Source organism: Cryptomeria japonica, chromosome 9 (genome assembly GCF_030272615.1).
Source record: "Cryptomeria japonica chromosome 9, Sugi_1.0, whole genome shotgun sequence".
Taxonomy (NCBI): domain Eukaryota; kingdom Viridiplantae; phylum Streptophyta; class Pinopsida; order Cupressales; family Cupressaceae; genus Cryptomeria; species Cryptomeria japonica.
In genome coordinates this window covers 298133320-298153536 of record NC_081413.1, presented here as the reverse complement: position 1 = coordinate 298153536, position 20217 = coordinate 298133320, and the positions used below count along the sequence as shown (strand labels likewise).

The following is a 20217-nucleotide window of genomic DNA, read 5'->3' as shown; positions in this document are numbered from 1 at the left end:
TACTTCTATCGACGCAGTTTCCCCCATATTTTTCGACAGGGGTTTGGGGGCAGCGCCCCCAAGGTGGGGTCAAGGGGCAGTGCCCCTTGCGTGCTCCCTGTCGCGATATAGGGCGAGGTCGAGGGGCAGCGCCCCGCAAGGCCAAAAAAACTTATTACAAGTCTGAATTAGGGTTTCTTTGAGAGTCTTCCTTAGGGCCTGGTTTTGCTCTTGTTGCTAATTGGGTCTTGCTTGGTGAGTGAGTATCATTCTTGAAGGTCCAAGCTAGGTCAAGTTGGTGAGTGATAAAGTCTGGAATGTCATCCTGATCTTCAAATGCCCTGAAATTTGGCTAAGTCTGGAATGTCCTGATCCTGAAATTTGACTAAGTCTGGAAAACTGAAGAATCCTCCAAAAACTAGATTTTGCAATATAACTCCTGGAGGCCCAAAACCACTCTCAAACATCCTGACAGTATATATGGAATATAACTTAAAGTATAAGAAAGAAGAAAGATATAAGGAAATGTCACTTATACTTAAATGTTATATTCCATAAAATAATCCTGACGGAGAGGCCAAAATGTCAAATTTCGCCCTTCCAAAAAAACTTATTACTTTTTAAAATGTTTTTTTTTTGGTCATTTTATTAACTCAGCCAGTAGCCTAGTCTGGGGCTCAGGACTCGCCGAGTCTGGCGATTTTGAGCCAAAATCGCCAACTCGGCGAGTCTGGCGAGTTTACTCTCCAGACTCGGCCGAGTCCGGTTCCGAGCCCCTGGGACTCGTTTGGCCTGACTCGGACTCGGACTCGCCGAGTTTGGGCGATTTCGGGCGAGTCTCGTTTCTCTGGCTATACAACAACACCTGACCAAGGAGATATAATAACATAGGACACAATGACAACTCAACCAGAATTGCAACGAAATTACGCTTGACTCCAAACACCATTTACACAAGATCCTAACACAGACAATCTTTTCTTAAAACAGCCAAAAGCACAAATAACTTGCAATTAAAGATTTTCCGGACAATAAGAAAATACAACTATATTAATACAAAGAAATCAATTTTGTCATTTGTCCAATAAGGTTAAATCAATCACATAAAAATTAACCCCCTAATTATATGTTCATGATTACTTTACAATAAACCCGATTAGATTGTATCAATAATCTAAATTAAATTCCAAATTCCAAATTATATATAATAATATAATATAATTACATATATATATATATATATATATATATATATATATATATATATATTCTACGAATATAATATTATATAATTAATATATAATAAAAATATGATTTAATTTGAAATATCTTTCATTTCCAAAATAACATAATTAAAACCACATAAAATACTATATACATATATATATATATATATATATATATATATATATATAATATTTATTTTTATTTTTTTAATTAATTAATTTTTTATTTTTTTTAAATTAATTTTTCAATTTTTTTTTTAATTAATTTTTTTTTTAATAATTTTTTTTTTAATATTTTTTAAAAAAAATTCACAACTACTTTAAAAATAGTAAATTTAATTTTTTTTTTTAAATAGAATTAATTTCCAAACCAATTTATTTCCAAGGAAATTATTTATTACACAATTTCTCCAAAATAATATAATAAAATAATTTCCCTTAACTTCTAATAATACAATAAATTTAATTAATGATTAAATTTATTTCTATAATAACTAATTATATCACAGAGATACACAAATATTAAAAATGACTGCCATAGCTAAATATCGAAACAAAAATCAAACAAGAGGGAATGGTTTCTCTGGTAAATCTCATTCCTCCCAAATCTTGCAATTTCCATGCACAATAAAAATCTTGGCAAAATTTGCCATAATAACTTTTTCCAATTTTCTTAAAAATTAATCTACAAACACCCAGGAAATAGCTTCTTTCCATAAACTAGAAATTAACTTCAAGAATGGACTTTAGCCAAGAACAAGAAATAATCAGACAGGATTTTAAATTTGTCAAACATCTTAACACACACATCATTCAAAAAGATAAAAGAAATAAAATATTTTCTTTAAAACAAACAATCAAACGAAGCCACCCAACCTGGTATAGCTTTCCTGGAAGAAATTTGTAGAAGAGAACCAATCCTTCAACAAGCTTCCAAATAAATTTCTCTTCACCTAAATCCCTGACCTGTTTCCTGTCTATCTAAAATAAAGACCTATTCCCCTATTTAAACTAAAATTCTAGGTTCAATAGCTTTTTCTCAAAAACCTAAATTTAGAATAAAAGTAATTTTATTTTCTTTTCTAATTTTATAACAAAAGATAAGCTAACATGCAATAATTAAAAAACATTATTCTTTCTTTTCTTTTCTCATGCAAATTAATTAATTTTCTAAATAAAGAATTAAAACAATACTTTAATTCTAATTAATTCTTTTATTCATTTATTTATTTATTCTTTTATTCTTTTATTTATTTAAAATTCTAGGAAATAATAAATACAATTAATTTAATTTATTTTTCCACAAAAATTTAAATAAAAATATATTTCTAATATCATGTAGCTTGCAACTTAATTTAATAATTTCTTTTAATTAACTAAATTTATAATCTCAATGCATAAATAAATTAACTATGAGATAACTCTATAAACTTAATTAATAAATCAAATCCACTAAAACACACAAACTGAACAAATCTTCGAGCAAATACTCATAAAAAGATCAAACGACAAAATACAAAGGCCGAACTAACTGACAGGACGACCAACTGACGACACTCACATGAGTGTAAATGAGTAAAATAGGGTCAACTACCTACCTGGTTCTTGTACCTACAATATCCTGCATCACCAAAGCACGCATGCATATATACAATATAGAAAACATGGCATACACACCGATGAAGGAGAATCGCGACGTTCCCTGTCTCACCGAAATGAGTGAAGGAAAATTGTCCCCTTGCATCCAATACACTCACAGACACAACATATAATTACACATTGCATAGATAAAGTAAAATGTCAGTACATAGCAATAATCCATAAAATGCCATAAATCACAAAAACTGAAATATTGCAAATAAATTATGCATCTCACATCCAAATAAAGCATTAAATAATGTCATAAAAGTCTGAATAACACATCATGGTAATGTATCCACTGAAAGTAAACAATAATAAAATATGAGTCTAATAAGTTCAAACGAGTAGGGGTACTACAGACACCACCACGGGTCGAGACCACAGCAGGGGTGGTCGACTTTGGGGTGGCCTTAGTTCAGCAGGATGGGCCAGGTACCTTGGCAGGTGCAGGGGCTTCCATGGAGCAGGATGTGCCGGGTGTGCCAGGTTATATGCAGGAGGTAATGATGGAAGCAGGCGCTCTCCACGATGACCTCAGTGCCTGGTTGAGTCGTTAGCAGCTAACACCCGTGGCACCTGTAGGGGAGGCCACTCTATCTCTAGGCAGGGAGATGCATTCCTTGGATATCATTGATCTAGAGGAAGGGAGTTCTTCGAGCAGTAGGGTGCTTCAGAGGGCTTCATCACCCCCGACGGATGTAGTAACTAGTCCTTACAGAGAGGAGGGGGTGCCTATGGGAGTGCAGCAGGGCGCCAAAGAATTTGAGCAGTTCATTGCCGAGATGACTCTAGGAGCACAGCGGCTTGTGTCATTTGCGAGACTCCAGGCGAATGCAGCCATGGTCGATTGGATGGAGAGGTTGTTGACTTTTGCTCGCACTGGATGTAGAGAGGAGTTTGGGAGGTGTTTTGAGTCTGTCGGGTGGCCTGAGACGGAGAACTTGGGGATGCTGGAGGCTTGGAGCCTCACTGAGGGGGTTGGCGAGACTCGGATGCAATCCTTGTTGAGAGAGGTGGAGCAGGCCTTCCGCGAAGGCTATCTTGAGATCCAGAGTACATAGCACATGGCATCCACAACTGAGGCCTTGCGCGTAGTAGCAGTGACGGCTTAGGAGGAGCTGATTGCCAGGTTTCGGAAGGTTGAGGCTACCATGGCACAAACTCGGACAGCGATGGACATTCTGGTGGCAGATAAGTCTGCCTTGGTTATATAGCTGGAAGAGGAAAGGGCATCCAGAGAGTAGTTGGAGACTCGATTGGTCAGTGCACTGGAGAGCGTGGACAAGAAGGATAAGGAGGTGTTGGAGGCGGCTTATATGGTGAAGACTGCAATGGAGAGACAGATGGTGGCAGAATGGGATTTGAAGAGTATGGAGTAGGTGTACGAGCTGCGTCGGCGATTGGCGTCCACCACTACACCCCCACCGGCGCCTTCTTCATCAGGGACGTCCTCTGCACCCCCTTAGTTTTTTATGGTGGGTTCTGTAGTAAGCAATGTATTCCCCATTTTGTTGTAAGTCATCTGGAGACGACCTTTCCTTTTTGGGGGGGATGATGTTGGTGGAAATATTGTATAAAACTAGTTAATTAAGTTGTATTTGTCTTTGTTAGTTCGGTAACCGAGGGATGGTAGTTACGGGTGTGACGGTTGGCACTTGCACCCCCTCGGTACCTTTATATACCTTGGAGGTAACTTGTACGGACACACATGATTATGAATGGAATAACATTTCTTATGCTTTATCTGATATCTATGGCATTATTATTTTGCATTGAGTGTTCTATCTGTATGTTCTAAACTGTTCACCCAGAGGGTAAACAAGGAGAAACTCCCTTTTAAGAAGAGTGAAATAAATAACATGTTTCCAAATTTTGAACTTTATAAAATCTAGAAATATCAAAGACTAAGTATGCAATATAAACAAACTTTAAATGAAAACCCATCTTTTTGTTTTTAAGGTAGGGCAAAAAGAAATTCATTACTTTTTCACTGTACAAGAGTTTATATATTATCTTTCTATCTATTGCAGAAAAAAACTTAGCACAGCTAATTAACACTAGTACTTTCAGATGAAAATTACAAGTAAACCGTGGTTCAATTGGAATGAATATAAACAAGGGCTACTCATTACTATGAATTAAACATGGAAGAATTACATACAAAGCTACAACATTTCATCTAATAAAGATTGCAATGGTTACTAAATTGTACTATAGTTTAGTAACTATACAATATAGCTACTACTGTTCTTGTTTAGAAACTATATTGTACTATAGTTTCCTATTGTTCTTTGTCATAAAGTTTTCTAACTCTAATTGCTGTGACTGAAGATGTAGCACGATATGAGGTTTCCAAAGAAAGAGTAGATATTCTGTCGTCAATTAAATCACATCCACTCTTCTTGAAAATTGAATTTATTTCCTTGAAAGAAAAATAGTCAAAAATATCTTCTGCATGCCAAATCACACACATGTAATATATTGATGAAAGAAGTTTGGTTTTGTGAGTGTGATTTTTATGGTTTACTATTTCATTAGACAGCATATATCTTTCACTTTGAATCATTTATTTTTGGAAAATAAGTCATGTGAGAATGTGACTACAGGTGAAGACAACATCTCCCAAAAAATATTGTGTACGCCCTAATACTGGAGTAGTTTTGCCTCAAAGTAGTGTTGACATCACTGGTAACACTTTATGCCAAACTTGTTTGGTTTAAGCAGAAATACTTTGATTTCCCAGGTGCATATTTCTTGGTAAAACATCTTATTTTGTGTATTTTCTAGTGACAATGCAAGTTCAACGAGAGGCTCCACCAGATTTGCAATGCAAGGACAAGTTTCTGATTCAAAGTGTTATAGCCCCATATGGAATCTCTGCAAAGGATGTTTCTCAAGAACTGGTGATAATTTTTTTTTCATATGTACATGCATAATTTGTTCAAAAAAATATCAATGATCATCTTTTAATTTTATGGATTAAAATGTTGATGTTGCCAGCGAACCTTTCAAAAAAGGTGGATGGTCATTAGTTAATGGTTGGAAGTTCATTTAGTAATTATACTCATGAATTTGAATTTTGAAGTATCCCTTATAGTGATGTTATATAATGAAAATGAAGTTTGGACAATGGCATGATATCAAATCAACACTATAGTAATTACACGTGTCATTAAAAATGCAATCCAGTGCTTCCAACTCTGATAAAGCACATGTTTTAGACAACTAGTGGAACCCTATGAATAAGCGCTAACAGAAGTGTGGACCTTTGTGTTGGCTGCATCTAGTAGTATAGAATGTAGCACTCTTACTTCTTGAATAAAACAACTCTAGGCCACATGTGCTACCAAAATCAGTTTGTGGGAAATGTTTTCTGATGGTCAAATACCACTATAATTAAATCAGTTTCTATCGTTAATTCAAAATCTGCAACCAAAATTGTTTCCAGTTGTCCAATGGTTATATTTATATTGGGAAATTTAATCAACATTTTTGCATCCTTCTTTTATGATATTACTTCACTCAGGTTATGTCCTGTAAACGTTATGCAACCATGGCATATAATAAGATCCAGTGTATTATTTCAGGGGGATTTTGATGCACACAGAACTCTACAATTGTCTGTCTTGACACATAAGGAAGTTCTAATTGCCATTCAACTGCAATGGTTTAGCTTTATAATACTAGGAAACAAATAGATAAAGATCAATGACATCATCCAAATGCACACTAATAACACTTTCCTAAACCATAGCGTACAAAACTATTACATATGTTTTTCATCAGTAATTAACTGTGGCCAAACTGGCAGAATTTATGATGTAATGAATGCTTGATAAAACTGCTACATAGAGTTCTCCAAATTTCATGGTTAGTTGTAAACTGTCCTTTGTGTTATGTTTATAACTTTATCCTCCATTGCGTTGATGTGTTTTCTATGACACCTCAAACACAGATTTAAATACCAAGTATTCTATCCTCTCTTGAACAAGGAAACCTCATATGCTAAACTTCGTGATCAAATAAGGCAACCCTCAGGTTTACAATGCGAACAATCTACTTTATGTTGGATAGACTCAGTGTATTGATGTGATATTGTTGGTTAACACAAAGGGACTTACGCTTAGCTGGAATGTGTAACACTTAACTATCTTAAAAAATAAAAGACAAAATGGTGAAGGTTAAGGAAATCTAAGTTAAATGTCTAGCAATGCAAGAAATGATTGTTGAATTAGTAAAACCAAACCAAGCTTTGCTTTGCCATGAGGAAACAACTACACAAAGATGGTGCAATCTCCTAAGGGTATGTGAATGATTTTCATATCACTTATGCACATCAACACTAGGAACAATGAGCATAGAACAATTGAAGTTAAGCTTTCAATATGAGTTCAGACTAACCATGCACTGCAATTTGCATTCAACAAATTCCAGATGGCATGAACATATAGGCTTCACCATTAATCAACAATAAGTTCTTCTATTCAACAAATCAAATCCATGTAAAAAAATCTAGAACTTGAGAAGTAGAAACCATGAAACATGTGGAAACAACACACAAAAATCCACCATATCTTCAAAGAAAATCATATGTTTATTTCAACATGGCCTTGGCAACAATTCCTGGTCTTCTCCTCCTACTCTAAGGTTGGCCAATTAGGGACATTACAGTAATACAAATAAAAAAAATCACCTTACTCAACTTCTAGGTGGAGCCATGTCATATGTCACACATCTTGCAAGCAGTTCTTTTTAACATGGCAGGGGTTGAAGTCATTTGTAAATTGTCAAACCTTTTCACTCGTAACTCTAGCAGCAAAGATACTCCAACATATTCCTTGGAACACTCATTCAATCATGCCAGCATGGAGAAGAAAACTTGACTTAGCATATGGTTTTTAAAGGATGCCACATGTTCACTGATTAATAAGGAGTTAATGATAAATCGGATTGATTTTTCCAAGGAGGTGTTTAAAGGGAAACTTTAAACCAACTTACACAGTGAAAACCTTCCTTATATCTGTTGGGTTAAATGCCTTAATAATAGTGATGAGACAGGAAACTCTTTTATGCCCTAGCAATCATGCCATCCTCTATTATGCACTCAGTGGCAACATCACTCCTTCTAGCTGCTATAGGGATTGAAGCACTCTCTTCACTTGGTATTAATGGATTACAGAAACATGTTGAGCAAACCAACGATGGTCTTCTGGTTTACACATTCTCTATATCTACTGATATGTTACACCAAATTCTTTAAAGAAGTATGGTTTCACATAATCAACTGTCTGCAAGGAGTGTTTTTGACATTTTTTATGTTTTGAGCATGTGTATGGAAAAAAGCATGGATCTTGCAATCTCCCACAAATGCAGGCTGTTCAAAAGAAACTTTATATTCTGCAGGGAAGAATTTAAACTGCCCTAGGTGTATTGTAATATATAGGAGAGAGTAGTGAGGTGGGCATAGCTGGAGAAATGGCCAAAAAATTAACTATCCTGAGCTGTGTCTGCAAGTGTGACCGAGTCTGGAAGAGCAACTAAGGAAGGTATTTAATACTTTAAACTAGTCATATGTTTATTTTTGTTTTAAATAAGGAAATATAAAGCATAACATAAACAAAGTAACACTGATCTAATCAATACAAAAGATGGGTTTTACTGTTTACATAACTGAACTAAATCAAGAAGCTGGAACCTAGATTAAGACATTGAAATGACAAAGCAAGGAAAGGGAGGGTATTTTGGATTTGAAGTTTGGAGAGTTAGAATGTTGACATCCAAGAATGAATGTATTGAAATATAGGAGAATTTGGATTGTGGATGAGGTTAGATTGCAATATAGTGGTCATGGCCATACCAATGTGGTAGTGACCTGGCACAATTGGTTGGAAGTTCTTGAACCAAGAAATTTAGACCTAGGCTTGAAATCCAAGAATTGTGGTAGAGACCATCTAGGGTGTTAGTGATCATTCAATCATGGCAGAGACCGTACTAGAGCAATGGTGACCTTTGCATTCCAAACTTTGAAACTTTTGTGGGTTGCATGAGTTCATCTTCTGATTGCTGCTGTGCTTGCAAATCTTGGAGAGGTTTTTTGTATGAAGAAATATTGAAGACACTACTTGTAGAATGGACAAGAAAAATTTGGGTGTCTGCTTGGGAGCCTACTTCAGTCAGGCTTTTAGAAGGGATATATCAAAGTCTGTGATCTCTATGTGTGGGTGTTCATGGTGTGTGCAAGGTATTGTAGCTACCAATAAAACCCTACATGATGTCTAATATTGCTGTGGTGTGTGCTAGTGTAGTGCAGAGGTGTTTGGAGGCATATTTACCAAATGATGTTTGGATAAATGGGTAACTAAGGATGTGCAAGGTATCGATGATGGGAGGAAAATAGTGTTGCAGAAATGGCTATGGAAGAAAAGCAGGGTGTAGATAACAACTAAAAATCCAAAAGGAATTTAGAAGAGGCTTCAAAATAGAGAGAGAATGAAGAAGGAAAGAGAGCTCAAATGAGGATCAAAGAGTCTTTGGAAAAAAACATGGGAAGGCAAAAAAATGGGATTGTGGATATTTTAAAGTGGTTCATTCTGACATACTCTATTGCAATCATGGTGGTGACCTGGGTTGCTACCACGATTGCATGGGTGCCTAGGTAGACAAAAGTTGTAATTTGGGTTAGAGATTAGTGCTAATAAAGAACAGGGTCAATTATGGCATTCAGGTGAGATAATTAAGCCTTAGGAATAGGATGGATGAGTCTTAAAACATGCTAAGGGCGTGGACACTAACATGAATGCACAACATAAGAGTAGAAATTTCAAAGTAGGTGATTTCTAACTTCTCATTCTGACATACTCTATTGCAATCATGGTGGTGACCTGCGTTGCTACCACGATTGCATGGGTGCCTAGGTAGACAAAAGTTGTGATTTGGGTTAGAGATGAGTGCTATTAAAGAACAGGGTCAATTATGGCATTCAGGTGAGAGAATAATGCCTTAGGAATAGGATGCATGAGTCTTAAAACATGCTAAGGGCGTGGACACTAAAATGAATGCACAACTTAAGAGTAGAAGTTTCAAAGTAGGTGATTTCTAACTCTATACTTACAATGCCCTTTTTTGGAAACCAGCCTTTCTTTAGTGCAAAACATGTTAAGTTTTAGAATCATGTCCAGAATTGTAAATAGTACTATTCCACTATGTTTGTCCAAGTTTTTTTGTTCCCAATAAGCCAGTCCAGTCTAGGAAAAGGAAAATTTCACTCTCTCAAGCAGCCATGAAGTGAAAAGAGTCTTCTGAAAGAGTCCCCAACAAGAAATCAAGTCACTGTTATTTCAGATGAGGATAACAAAAGTGATGAAATTCCAAGCTGTCATACCATTGCTGAGGGAGTCTGATGCTAATAGTGACTCACCAACTATCAGATGTAGGTCATTAGCAATGTCTGTTTCTTTGTTCACCCATCTCTAATGGATTCAGTCCTCTTGTTTCTCAAACTCTTAAAGTGACCAACGTGGCTTAACTCACACATCCAGGAATAACAGCTTACTTGGAGGGGTAGGCATATCCCTATCACCGTTGATGCTGCCCCTACTATTTTCCAGCCCTTTGCCCAGATAATTGGTGTTAGTTCTACGTACTCCTAACCCTAGTGATTCTATTTATGTCCCAATCGCTCCAAAGAATCCAAAAATCCATGGTCACACTGAGAACAAAGTGGAGTCTTGCCTAGAAATTATTCTTCACCTTTTGTTAGCTAACATTAATGATACTTTGAATGGCCTCTTGAGGATTGCTGAAGCTCAGAATAGGAAACTTGAACTCAGGCAGCAAATCCCCCTCTTACTGATGCAAAATCTGCAAGGTATAAAGGAAAATCAACAAACCATAATTGCCTAATTATACTAACAGGAGGATAATTTGCCAATTCTAAGTAATTGCTTTGAAACTAGTAACAATTGTACCCAAGCAATTGACAAATTTATTTGTTCTGAAAGAGGAAAAACTATGTTACTGTGTACTGCTGGTAAAGCCCGGGTCCTGGTACGGGTATCGTTCAAGTATGACCCTGGGTACTTCCTGGGTGCCTGGGCTCATTGTAGGTCCTTTTTTGGAGGACCCACAGCGAACCGGGACACCCAAGAAGTACTAAGGGCCGTACCCAAGTGTAGTTTCATACATTAACACCTCAATTTCAATCTTCATCATTTTGGTTATGCCATTTCCTTTATCCATCCAGTCCCAGCTGTATCATGACTTTGTGATAGCATTTTATATCAGAATATGCTAGAAAGCAAGGATTTAAATATCAATTATCATTTCAGTTGCATTTGTGAGTTGTGCCAGCAATCATGGGGTTAGTAAACTTCATATCAGCATTAATGAGATTGATTTCAGTTGATTTACATTATGCATATGTAGCAGCTGTTTGTTTATGTTTTGTGAAATCACTTTCCTTGTATTGTTAATGATTTGGCATTTTGTCAAATGTTTGAAAAATGAAATTGAACCAGCTTGTGCACTTGACATGGTTAGTGGGAGTGGCAATCCAATTGATCAAGTTTCAAATGAAATTGAATCAAATGTTGATGTTGACCTTGATGCTTTTGATGAAGAAGAATATGAATACTAGATATCAATTGTAATTATAATTTTCATTTTGTAATGACATTTTGAGACTTGATGTTTCCCTCTGACTTGAGTGCTATATATAACCAAGCGAAATAAAATTTACCGTACCGCCATACCGGGTTCCGGTTCTTGTACCCGCACACATACTCGAATTGGCAACTTAGGGAAAAAAGGATCTCTTGATGCCCCAGCATCGGCTTAAACAAAGTGACAATGAAAAAAGACAGAACACATGATAATTCCCACTAAAGAAGCCACTGGACCTCCCAGTTAGTGGCTATTCAATTTTTAAAGTAGGAAGATGGGTATGGAGAGTGGATCTGGAATGCTGATCAATGTCTTCCCTCTGACTAAACAATGGAAAACAAATCTGGACTACTTCCAGAGAAAAAAATCAAGCGAACCACTCCTCTTTCTAGTGCTTAGTCTATTGGTTTTCTATTTTGATTTTCAGCAGTCTCAGCTAAAACTGCAGCTGTTTTATATATTTTTTGCTTAGAGTGTAACTCTGGATAATTGTTTTCTTTATCGTAAAAAAAGAAGATGGTTCTATCTTTTGATATTTTCCTTTAAAATCAGTTGCAGATATTTTGGTTTACAAATAGCCTTCCTAAATAGTGGAAGCATCAATTAAAATTCGCTCAGCTTTGCGGACAAGTTACCAACCTTATCGTTTTTAACAGGACATCTCGCACAGATAGTTTTCCACATATATCTTTGTTAATTTACAATTTAATGGATCAGTAAGTGTTTTTTGGCTGAGCTTGAGCTTGTTCAAGTAAATAATGCCATTTGTAGCTTATAGCAGTGACAGGATGTCTCTTGAAATATCTCCTCTAAAAGATGACATTAATGTTTCTTAAATGTTAGTTCATGGTAACCATCCCAATGCATAATTTGCCTTTATGGCAGCGACATGGTTTCCTATTGGGGCCAGTCTTCTACAGTAGCAGCTTCATAATTGCATGGTCCTCTGTCAGCTGACTCATACTTAAATACACTTGGGTTAAATATTGGTGACCCACTGAAATATTTTTCCTTTAGAAACCTTGTGATGGTGTGCATGCCATGGGTGTCATCACATTATATTTGACTGTTTCTTTTGTACTAGACTTTTTATTTAGCTTTCAAGACGTCTTGTAAGTGAGGCTGTTAAGTTGGGCTTTGGTAGGTTTTCAAACAGTTGTATTTTATCATTTTAGGAAGGGTTCTCCTTCATGTACTGAAATGAAGTGTTTAAACTGTTCTTATGTTACTTTCCAAGGCTCTTTTTGACTATTTGGATCCTTTCATCTTTGATCCATGTGTGTTATCTGTCACATTTATCAAAAATATGGAAGCCAAGGTATCAGAGCCTTCGTGGTTGCCTTACCAACTTTAATATCAAAAGATCATCTCAGCCAAACAATCCTGGCTAGGTAGTAAGTAATAAGTATATTCCCAGTTTTGCTCTTTTTTTACATGAGGTCTTGCATGGACAAATTAGTCCTTCCCAGATCTTCTAGGACAGCTTCCTGTCTTAAAGCCTGTTTTAATCTACTATAACTTCTGTGTGAATTTAAATGTTAAAGTGGCTTCATTGTATTTGGGATGGATAGTGTATAAACTTCCTCTGGTGGCATTGTCATATATGTCAAAGCTCAACAATTCTGCTTTTAAAGTCCTGTTTGTTTATATGTCAAAGGTATCATAGTCATAGCATGATGATCATCCTACTGACAAAGGTCAATGCAGTTTGGTATCATGATGATAGAAATTTTGCGTCTAATAAATGATATTGAATTTAGAGTTTAATTTTGCAGTTTGCTTCAGCTTAGTATATGTTAAATTCTCTGCTATACAGTTCAACAAGGAACCGGGAAAAGATATTTGTGAAACAAAATTGAGGGCTGTCTTTGTTCCACCACCACAGCCGCCTTCTCCTGTTTTAGAGTCAGCAGAAGAAGGGTTATCTCCAAAATCATCATATTCACTAGACAATGGTGATCAAAGTACATTCTTTACTGATACAGTAAGTCTGTTTATTGCATTGATATTTAGTAGTATTAGTAGCTTCCTCTCTGGGAAAATATCAGAAAGTTCTGTTCTATGATTAGGTAGTGCATAAATATGAATTATAATTGGTAGATTTACAAAATTTCTATTGCATCTGTGTTCCTTTTACTTTCTCTTTTGTCTGGGTGATTGCCTAGTCATATCTTAACATAGTTGTCTGCTACATATTTTAATGGTACAGAATTCAAAAGAGGTCAATGAGCTGAGAGCAAAGCTTACAGAGGTAAGTGTATTTTGGGTTTCACAAGCCTTCTGTTGATCTCCACAGTATGAACTTTGGTTCTGTTTGGCAAGAAATAGAGATCCCTCAGTCCTGATAAGTTTAATCACCAACTATTTTTGTAGAATTCTGCTATAGGAAATCTGAAAACGAATTTACTTTTCTTCTTTGAAAATTTGAAAAGCTATATTATAAGAAAGGAAAACTCTAATTTGTCTATCCAGCAGTCAAAGCAAAACACTATCAACTGTAAATTAGTATGTCCCTAAGTGATTTAAGTCAAACTAGAGTTAAGAAAAAAACATTGGTCTTATAAGAAGACTGTCAACCATAAATTGGTATGTCCCTAAGTGATTTAAGTCAAACTAGAGTTAAGAAAAAAACATTGGTCTTAGTTGGAACCCCTACTTTAATGGATTTTGCATGTAATAGGTTTTTTAAATCCCCATTACATATGTGCAAGTATTTCTAACTTGTTGTAGGGATTTTATTTCCCTTTTACAAGTAATTAAAACTTGCATTCCTCTCCAAAAAACCCGATTTTTCCTTGCAAGTGCATTTTTTGACAAAATAAAACTTGTCATTTGTCTAAAAAAACCCGATTTTGGCTTGGCAAGTGAAAAAGTAAAAATAAAACTTGTCATTTGTCCAAAAAATCCTGATTTTGGCTTGTAAGAAGAAAAAGTGAAATTGAAACTTGTTATTCTCCCCCAAAAACCCGATTTTCATTCCCTTATGCAAAATCGAACTTGTCTTTCATTCCAAAAAACCCGAAATGCAAGGAAAAACGGTTTTTGACCATTTCAAGGCAATTTTTGTGGAGAAATTGTTGGAGGAGGAAGGCGTTTTGGCTTGCATCCTATTCTCATGCATTCTTGGACATCTTTGATGCCAAATGGAGGTTGCATTCACTGGTTTTTCGCCCTAGATCAGTAGTCACGTTTTTCTTTAATGCCACATTTTAGTGGATTAAATGTCCAACAAGCTGCAATCTCCTAAAACATTTTGCCCTCTCTTACCTATGTGTGGAGTTTGAGAAGAGTTTTAAGCTATCTAATGATGTCCCTGAAGATGCAAATGATGGCCACGTTTTTCTCCACGTGATTCCTTTGGCTACGTTTTGCAAACACTTGTCATCATTTCTTCAACTCCTCCTTAGGCGTTTTGTTCCAATCCTCTTGGTTGTGCTCTCTCATTGGCATTTTGGTCCTCCAAATTCGAGATTGCTGCTACATTTATCAATTTGGGGCATTTTTGCAAAAACATGATAAGGGTTTGGCATTACGGATTGCTTCTATTTATCAGTTTTCCTCCTTTCCAAAAATTGGTTGCATTTTTGGAGAAGCTTTTGCATTTTCAAGAGAGGTATGGTTTCTTTCCTTTCTTTCCTTCATTTTATTATTTTCTTGCTTTCTTAGTTTTCTTTCTTAGTTGCATTTTTGGAATGTGTTGTTCTTCCCCCAAAAATCAGATTTTGTCAGAGAGATTTTCCCCTTTGTAAAGCAATTTTAGAATTGCATTGTTCTTCCCCATTTTCCCTCTTTACTTGTATCCGGGATTTTAAATCTCGATTACAAGTTAGATGAAAATCATTGTTCTTCCCTTACGGACAAAAGATTTAACCATCTTTTGTTTAAATATAAAGTTGCAAAGATGAGAAATACCCATCCTTTCAAAATCGGGTTTTTGGAACTGGATTACATGTTGAAAATTTCTTCCCATTTTCTTGAAGATGATCTTCCCAAAATCTTTTCATATTCATTTCCATCATCCGTACATACCATTTCATCCATTCATTTCACACCTTCATTCATTTTCCCCATTTAAAGTCTACCCGCGGTCAGCCATCCAGAACCCGAAATCGGTCCAGAATGCACTCAAAAAACACTTGAAAATGAGTCTTAAAGGTCCAATTACAAGTGAAAACTTGAAGTTACCCATTACGCATATGAAGTTGCATGTTTGTTCCCCGCAATTTCAAGTTAATGCTCTTGTTTTCTCCACACATGTAATGCAACTTCCAAAGCCCGAAATTCACTTGTGAGCCCATTTTTGCATCGATTTATCCCTTTCCTTGTCAGTCCAGTTTGCACACACTATCTACCAATCAATGGATTGAGGCATGGGCCTTATTTTGCAAGCAAATTTCAAGAATGAAGGATGATACAAAGAAGAAATACAGCAACAATTCATGGTTGAGAGCATAAAATGCTTTCAAGACAAAGATGGTCATGACATGAAAAGAGGAAGGCAGCCCGTTCCCTCTTGAAAAGCTAGTATTACCCCAAGCAAGAAGACAAGGATGCAAGTTCCCGTTCCGCTTCAAGATGTCTTTTTATTTCTTCCATGCAAAGTGTTTCTAAAGGAGCTTAGTCCAATCTAACTTGAAATCTTTGAGCTGCAAGTAGAGAAGATTAATTAAAATAGGAAAATCTCTAGAAGGAGCAGCAAGTCTTTGAGCTTGCGTCTATTCCTGAGGAAAAATTACTGTTTGATAAGAAATAGCAGCAAGTCTTTGAGCTTTCATTAGTTCTTGTCTTTGTGTTGAAAGAATAGATTATTCCAGTCTTTGAGCTGTTATCTTTTATTCGTTGTAAAATTTAGTATAGCAAAGGGTAGATAGGACTTCCAATAGTCAAGTCTTTGAGCTAGATATTGCTGTCCCGTCCCGAAGGAAGTGACGGAAGTGTTTGTGCTTTCAGGAAACTTCATTTCCTTTCTCTTATTTCACTTGAAAGTGGTTATTGCTGATCATATTCAATCGCTATCCTTTTCTGTGAAGAGAAAAGGATATTGTCTTTCTTGAAAAAAAAAGAAGAAAGATTGCTGTCCCATCCTATTTTATTTTCCAAGTTGTAGTTAGATAGGGGGAGCCTTTCCTTAATTAGGAGAGTTTTTACTCGTGTGCTGTGGTTGAAACCACAATTTTGTATATTTCCCCAAGTGTACAAAATTTTCAACCAACAGTTTTTTGGTGACTCTGCTAGGGAAACGGACGCATTCGAAAGCCTCACGCTTTTGTTTGAAGACTAGTGTCTTGCTGGTAAAAAAAAAGAGCTTGGAAATACTTTCATTTCTCTAAGCTGGAAAGTTTGCGTGTTTACATTCGTTGGAAGAAAGGTGAATATTCAGAAGAAATATCTGCTGCTGAAAGAGCTAGATTCTTTTTATTCACTAGTACATCTTCCCTATCACGAACCACAAGTTATCCTCCCTCGAGGAAAAAGAAATCTATCCCAAGTGAAAATTCCTCTTTCTTTTTCAAACCATTGATATCTTCATTATCTAGTATGGCTAATCCACCTCCGCTTCCTCCTCCCGATCCGTGGGGAGTAGCTTTTGGTCCTTTGGCTTTAACCCCACCTCTTCATCCGCTAGCACAAGGTTCTCGTAAAAATCTTCCCAAGTTCTATGGTGATGGAAAACAGCATCTCGATGAACATGTCAAATCTTTCTATATGGCATGTGGTGTTCTTGGAGTTGAACATCAAGATGTTGCTGTTCCTTTGTTCATAGAGACTCTTCAAGGTATTGCAGCAGATTGGTTTTTCAATCTTACTGCTGGTTCGATTGTTTCTTGGAACTTGTTGAGAGACAAGTTCGAAGAATGTTTCACGCCAGCGGAAGATGAACACGCCTTGTTGGCCCAGTTGACCCAAATGAAGAAAGATACGCATGAAGGCATGCGCGAATTCATGACAATTCTAAACCTACTCCTGAGAACCTCAAGTGTTTTTTCATTAACACTCAGTTGCCCGAGGTCAATTTCTTCTTAAGGCGAGCATCTCTTGCTGATTTAGAAGTTGCTCAATCAATGGCTATTGAAATTGAGGATGATTTGATCCTAGCTGGTAAGATCAAAAAGGATTCTAATCGGTCCAAAGGAGGTTCACATATGGAGGGTTCATTTTTTGGTTCTACCGATCCTATTGTGCAAAAGTTAGCAAATGAACTTCTTGCTTTAAAGAAGCAAGCATCTCAGAATTCCTACCCCGCACCATACGAGGATATCCCAAGAAGGACGTGTCCTAATGCTGCTGCTAGTTACGCTGCCAAGAATCAACCCAAGTTACCTCCCCCTCCGGAGAGACTTGTGCTTGAGTCACTTCCTTCAAAGGCAGCGGTTGGCTATTATGAGATTGATCAAAATGAGTCTTCTTATTTTGATTATCAGTTTGACGAAGTTGCTCTTCCTCAAGAAGAAGAAGAAGAAGTGACTGGCGACTCTACTATACGTTACATGCACTATAATGACTCTGTTGCTGCCGAAAGGACTCATAGCCAAGCATTTGCTGTAACGACAAGATCTCAGACCCGATTGGCCCAACAAGAAGTTGTTGCAAAGATCGCAAGTGATTTACAACCACTTGTTATTATTGCTAAAAGAGGAACACCGCTGCCCTATATTCCAAAGGATGCAGCGAAAATCCAAGTAAGTAACAAAAGTCCTCCTCTTGCTTCATCTGTTGATCCCAAGCCCAGTTTGCCTAACCCCAAACCACTATCGGACAATGTTAATCCCTCTCTAGCTAGTTCATTTCAAGCTTTGGATATTATTGACCATGCTAGGAAGACTAAGATTCAAATGTCTGAAGTTGAGTATTTACAAGCTAGTCCTGATCAATTTGATAGGTTAGCTGATTTTGTTAAAAGCAAGGAAACTCCTCCTATACTTGAGAATACTACCCCACAAGAACCCAAGAATTTGCCCAATCATTTGGTGACCATTCCATCTACCACTCAAGGAAAGATAGAACCTTTTTACATTTCCTTGTTGATCAATGGTTTTCAATTGAGCAATTGTGTCTTGGATTTTGGTGCTTCTGATAACGTCATGCTCGCAAAAGTTGCTCAAGCTTTGGGGCTGACCTTGACCAAAACTTCTGGTCATTGTTATTCCATGGAGAACAAACAAGTGCCTCTTATTGGGCAAATCAAGGATGCTCAATTTGCATTTGCTGCTTTTCCGGATAATAAAATAAAGATGACTGTCTTGGTAGCTGACGTTCCTGCGTCATATGGAATGTTACTTGGATGTAATTTTTGTAAGGATGTTGGAGGTGAACTCAACATGGATATGACGAAAGCAAGAATACCTGTCAAAGGTGTTGTGCAGAAGTTAATTCCTGAAAGAGAAACCAAGTACATGGTTGTCAAGTCTAATGATCCCCATGCTCAGATTCTTTTTGAATCTTCAGGTTTCGGGAATTATTACCTCCATATAGATGAAATTTCAGAATTCGCTGAAGATTATTCTTCTAGCAGCTTCGACATTTCACTACTTTCAGCAAATGAAAAGTTTGTTGATACTTATAAGGATCAAGCATTAGAAAATGGGTCTTCCAGTTCATATGTCATGGTTGAAGAGGTCTTATCTCCTCTTGCTGATGAAAGTATTCCATTACCTTCTCGACAAGATGAGTTTCACTCTTCATCTACTCAAGAGGAAAGTTCATCTTCTCCTATGGTAGAAGATGACAACTTTTCTTTTCATAATGCACTCATCTCGGATGAAGGCAGCTCTAATCACTCAAATGAAAACAATAGTTCAAATGATGTGTGGACTCTTGAATTTGATGGCAGCTGCGCTAGAAATGGATTCGTTGCTGGTGTAGTTCTTATATCTCCTAAGGGAGAGATCTTCCGTTACTCTTTCAAGTTGCAATTTGCTAATACTAACAATACGGCTGAATATGAGTCGCTTTTGCTAGGAATGAGCGTTGCATTGAAAAGAGGAATCAGAAATCTTCATGCCCAAGGTGATGCAGAATTAATTGTTTGTCAAGTGAGAAACATATATCAAACTAAGAATGACAGACTGTTGACGTGTATTTTGTACACAATCATACACAGAATAAAATACCGACAGGCATCTTATCCTCTCTTGAGAAAATAGTCTCTAACTGCTGAAGATCTGCAAAAAGGATCAGTTAGATGGACTCCAAGGTTCTTTTAGTGGGGTCTCCACGTGTGGACAAGCTTTTAGTGGTATGATGTGATTTGCTGTTTCCTTCAAGGCGTCTTACGGATTCCAAAAGCTCGAAGATTTTACTAAACTAAAAGGAACTTCAAAAAAATGGCAAAAGGACAGGGTTTAAGGAAGTCTAATCTAGCCTAACCCTATGAACGACTTAGCATGAATGAGATTTGGCAAGACTCAACCAACTTCAATTTTGCCATAAGATAACAACTCAATTGAAATTAGTGCGATCTTCTAAGGTAATAATGGTGTTCAATGCATCAAAGACCAAGGACACTACTACGAAGGTACATATCCTAGATACGAAAATGTTTGAAGGTTAAGGACTCAAAATGTTTTCCAGTCGACCACGCAAGGCGTTCCTACAATCAGCAAGAAGCTAGTGGTTTGGATTGCGAATCCTACCAAATATCAAACCTCACACTTAGTCTTTCAAATTAACAAACTACTTTGATTGAGCGTGATTCAAGTACATCCAACAA

The 20217-nt window shown here is 36.6% G+C and overlaps 1 protein-coding gene across 2 annotated transcripts in view; it reads left to right on the top strand.

Annotated features, from left to right (window-relative positions):
* Positions 1-20217, top strand: part of LOC131079578 (vesicle-associated protein 1-2) — a 287828-nt gene that overhangs the window by 102716 nt on the left and 164895 nt on the right. Inside the window, exons 3-6 of one of the 2 annotated variants that reach the window (XM_058017565.2) lie at positions 5453-5534; positions 5634-5749; positions 13324-13491; positions 13717-13758. In XM_058017565.2, coding sequence (XP_057873548.2) covers positions 5453-5534; positions 5634-5749; positions 13324-13491; positions 13717-13758 — 408 coding nt within the window. The remainder of the gene's footprint in view (positions 1-5452; positions 5535-5633; positions 5750-13323; positions 13492-13716; positions 13759-20217) is intronic. The other variant, XM_058017566.2, reaches the window with a different exon arrangement.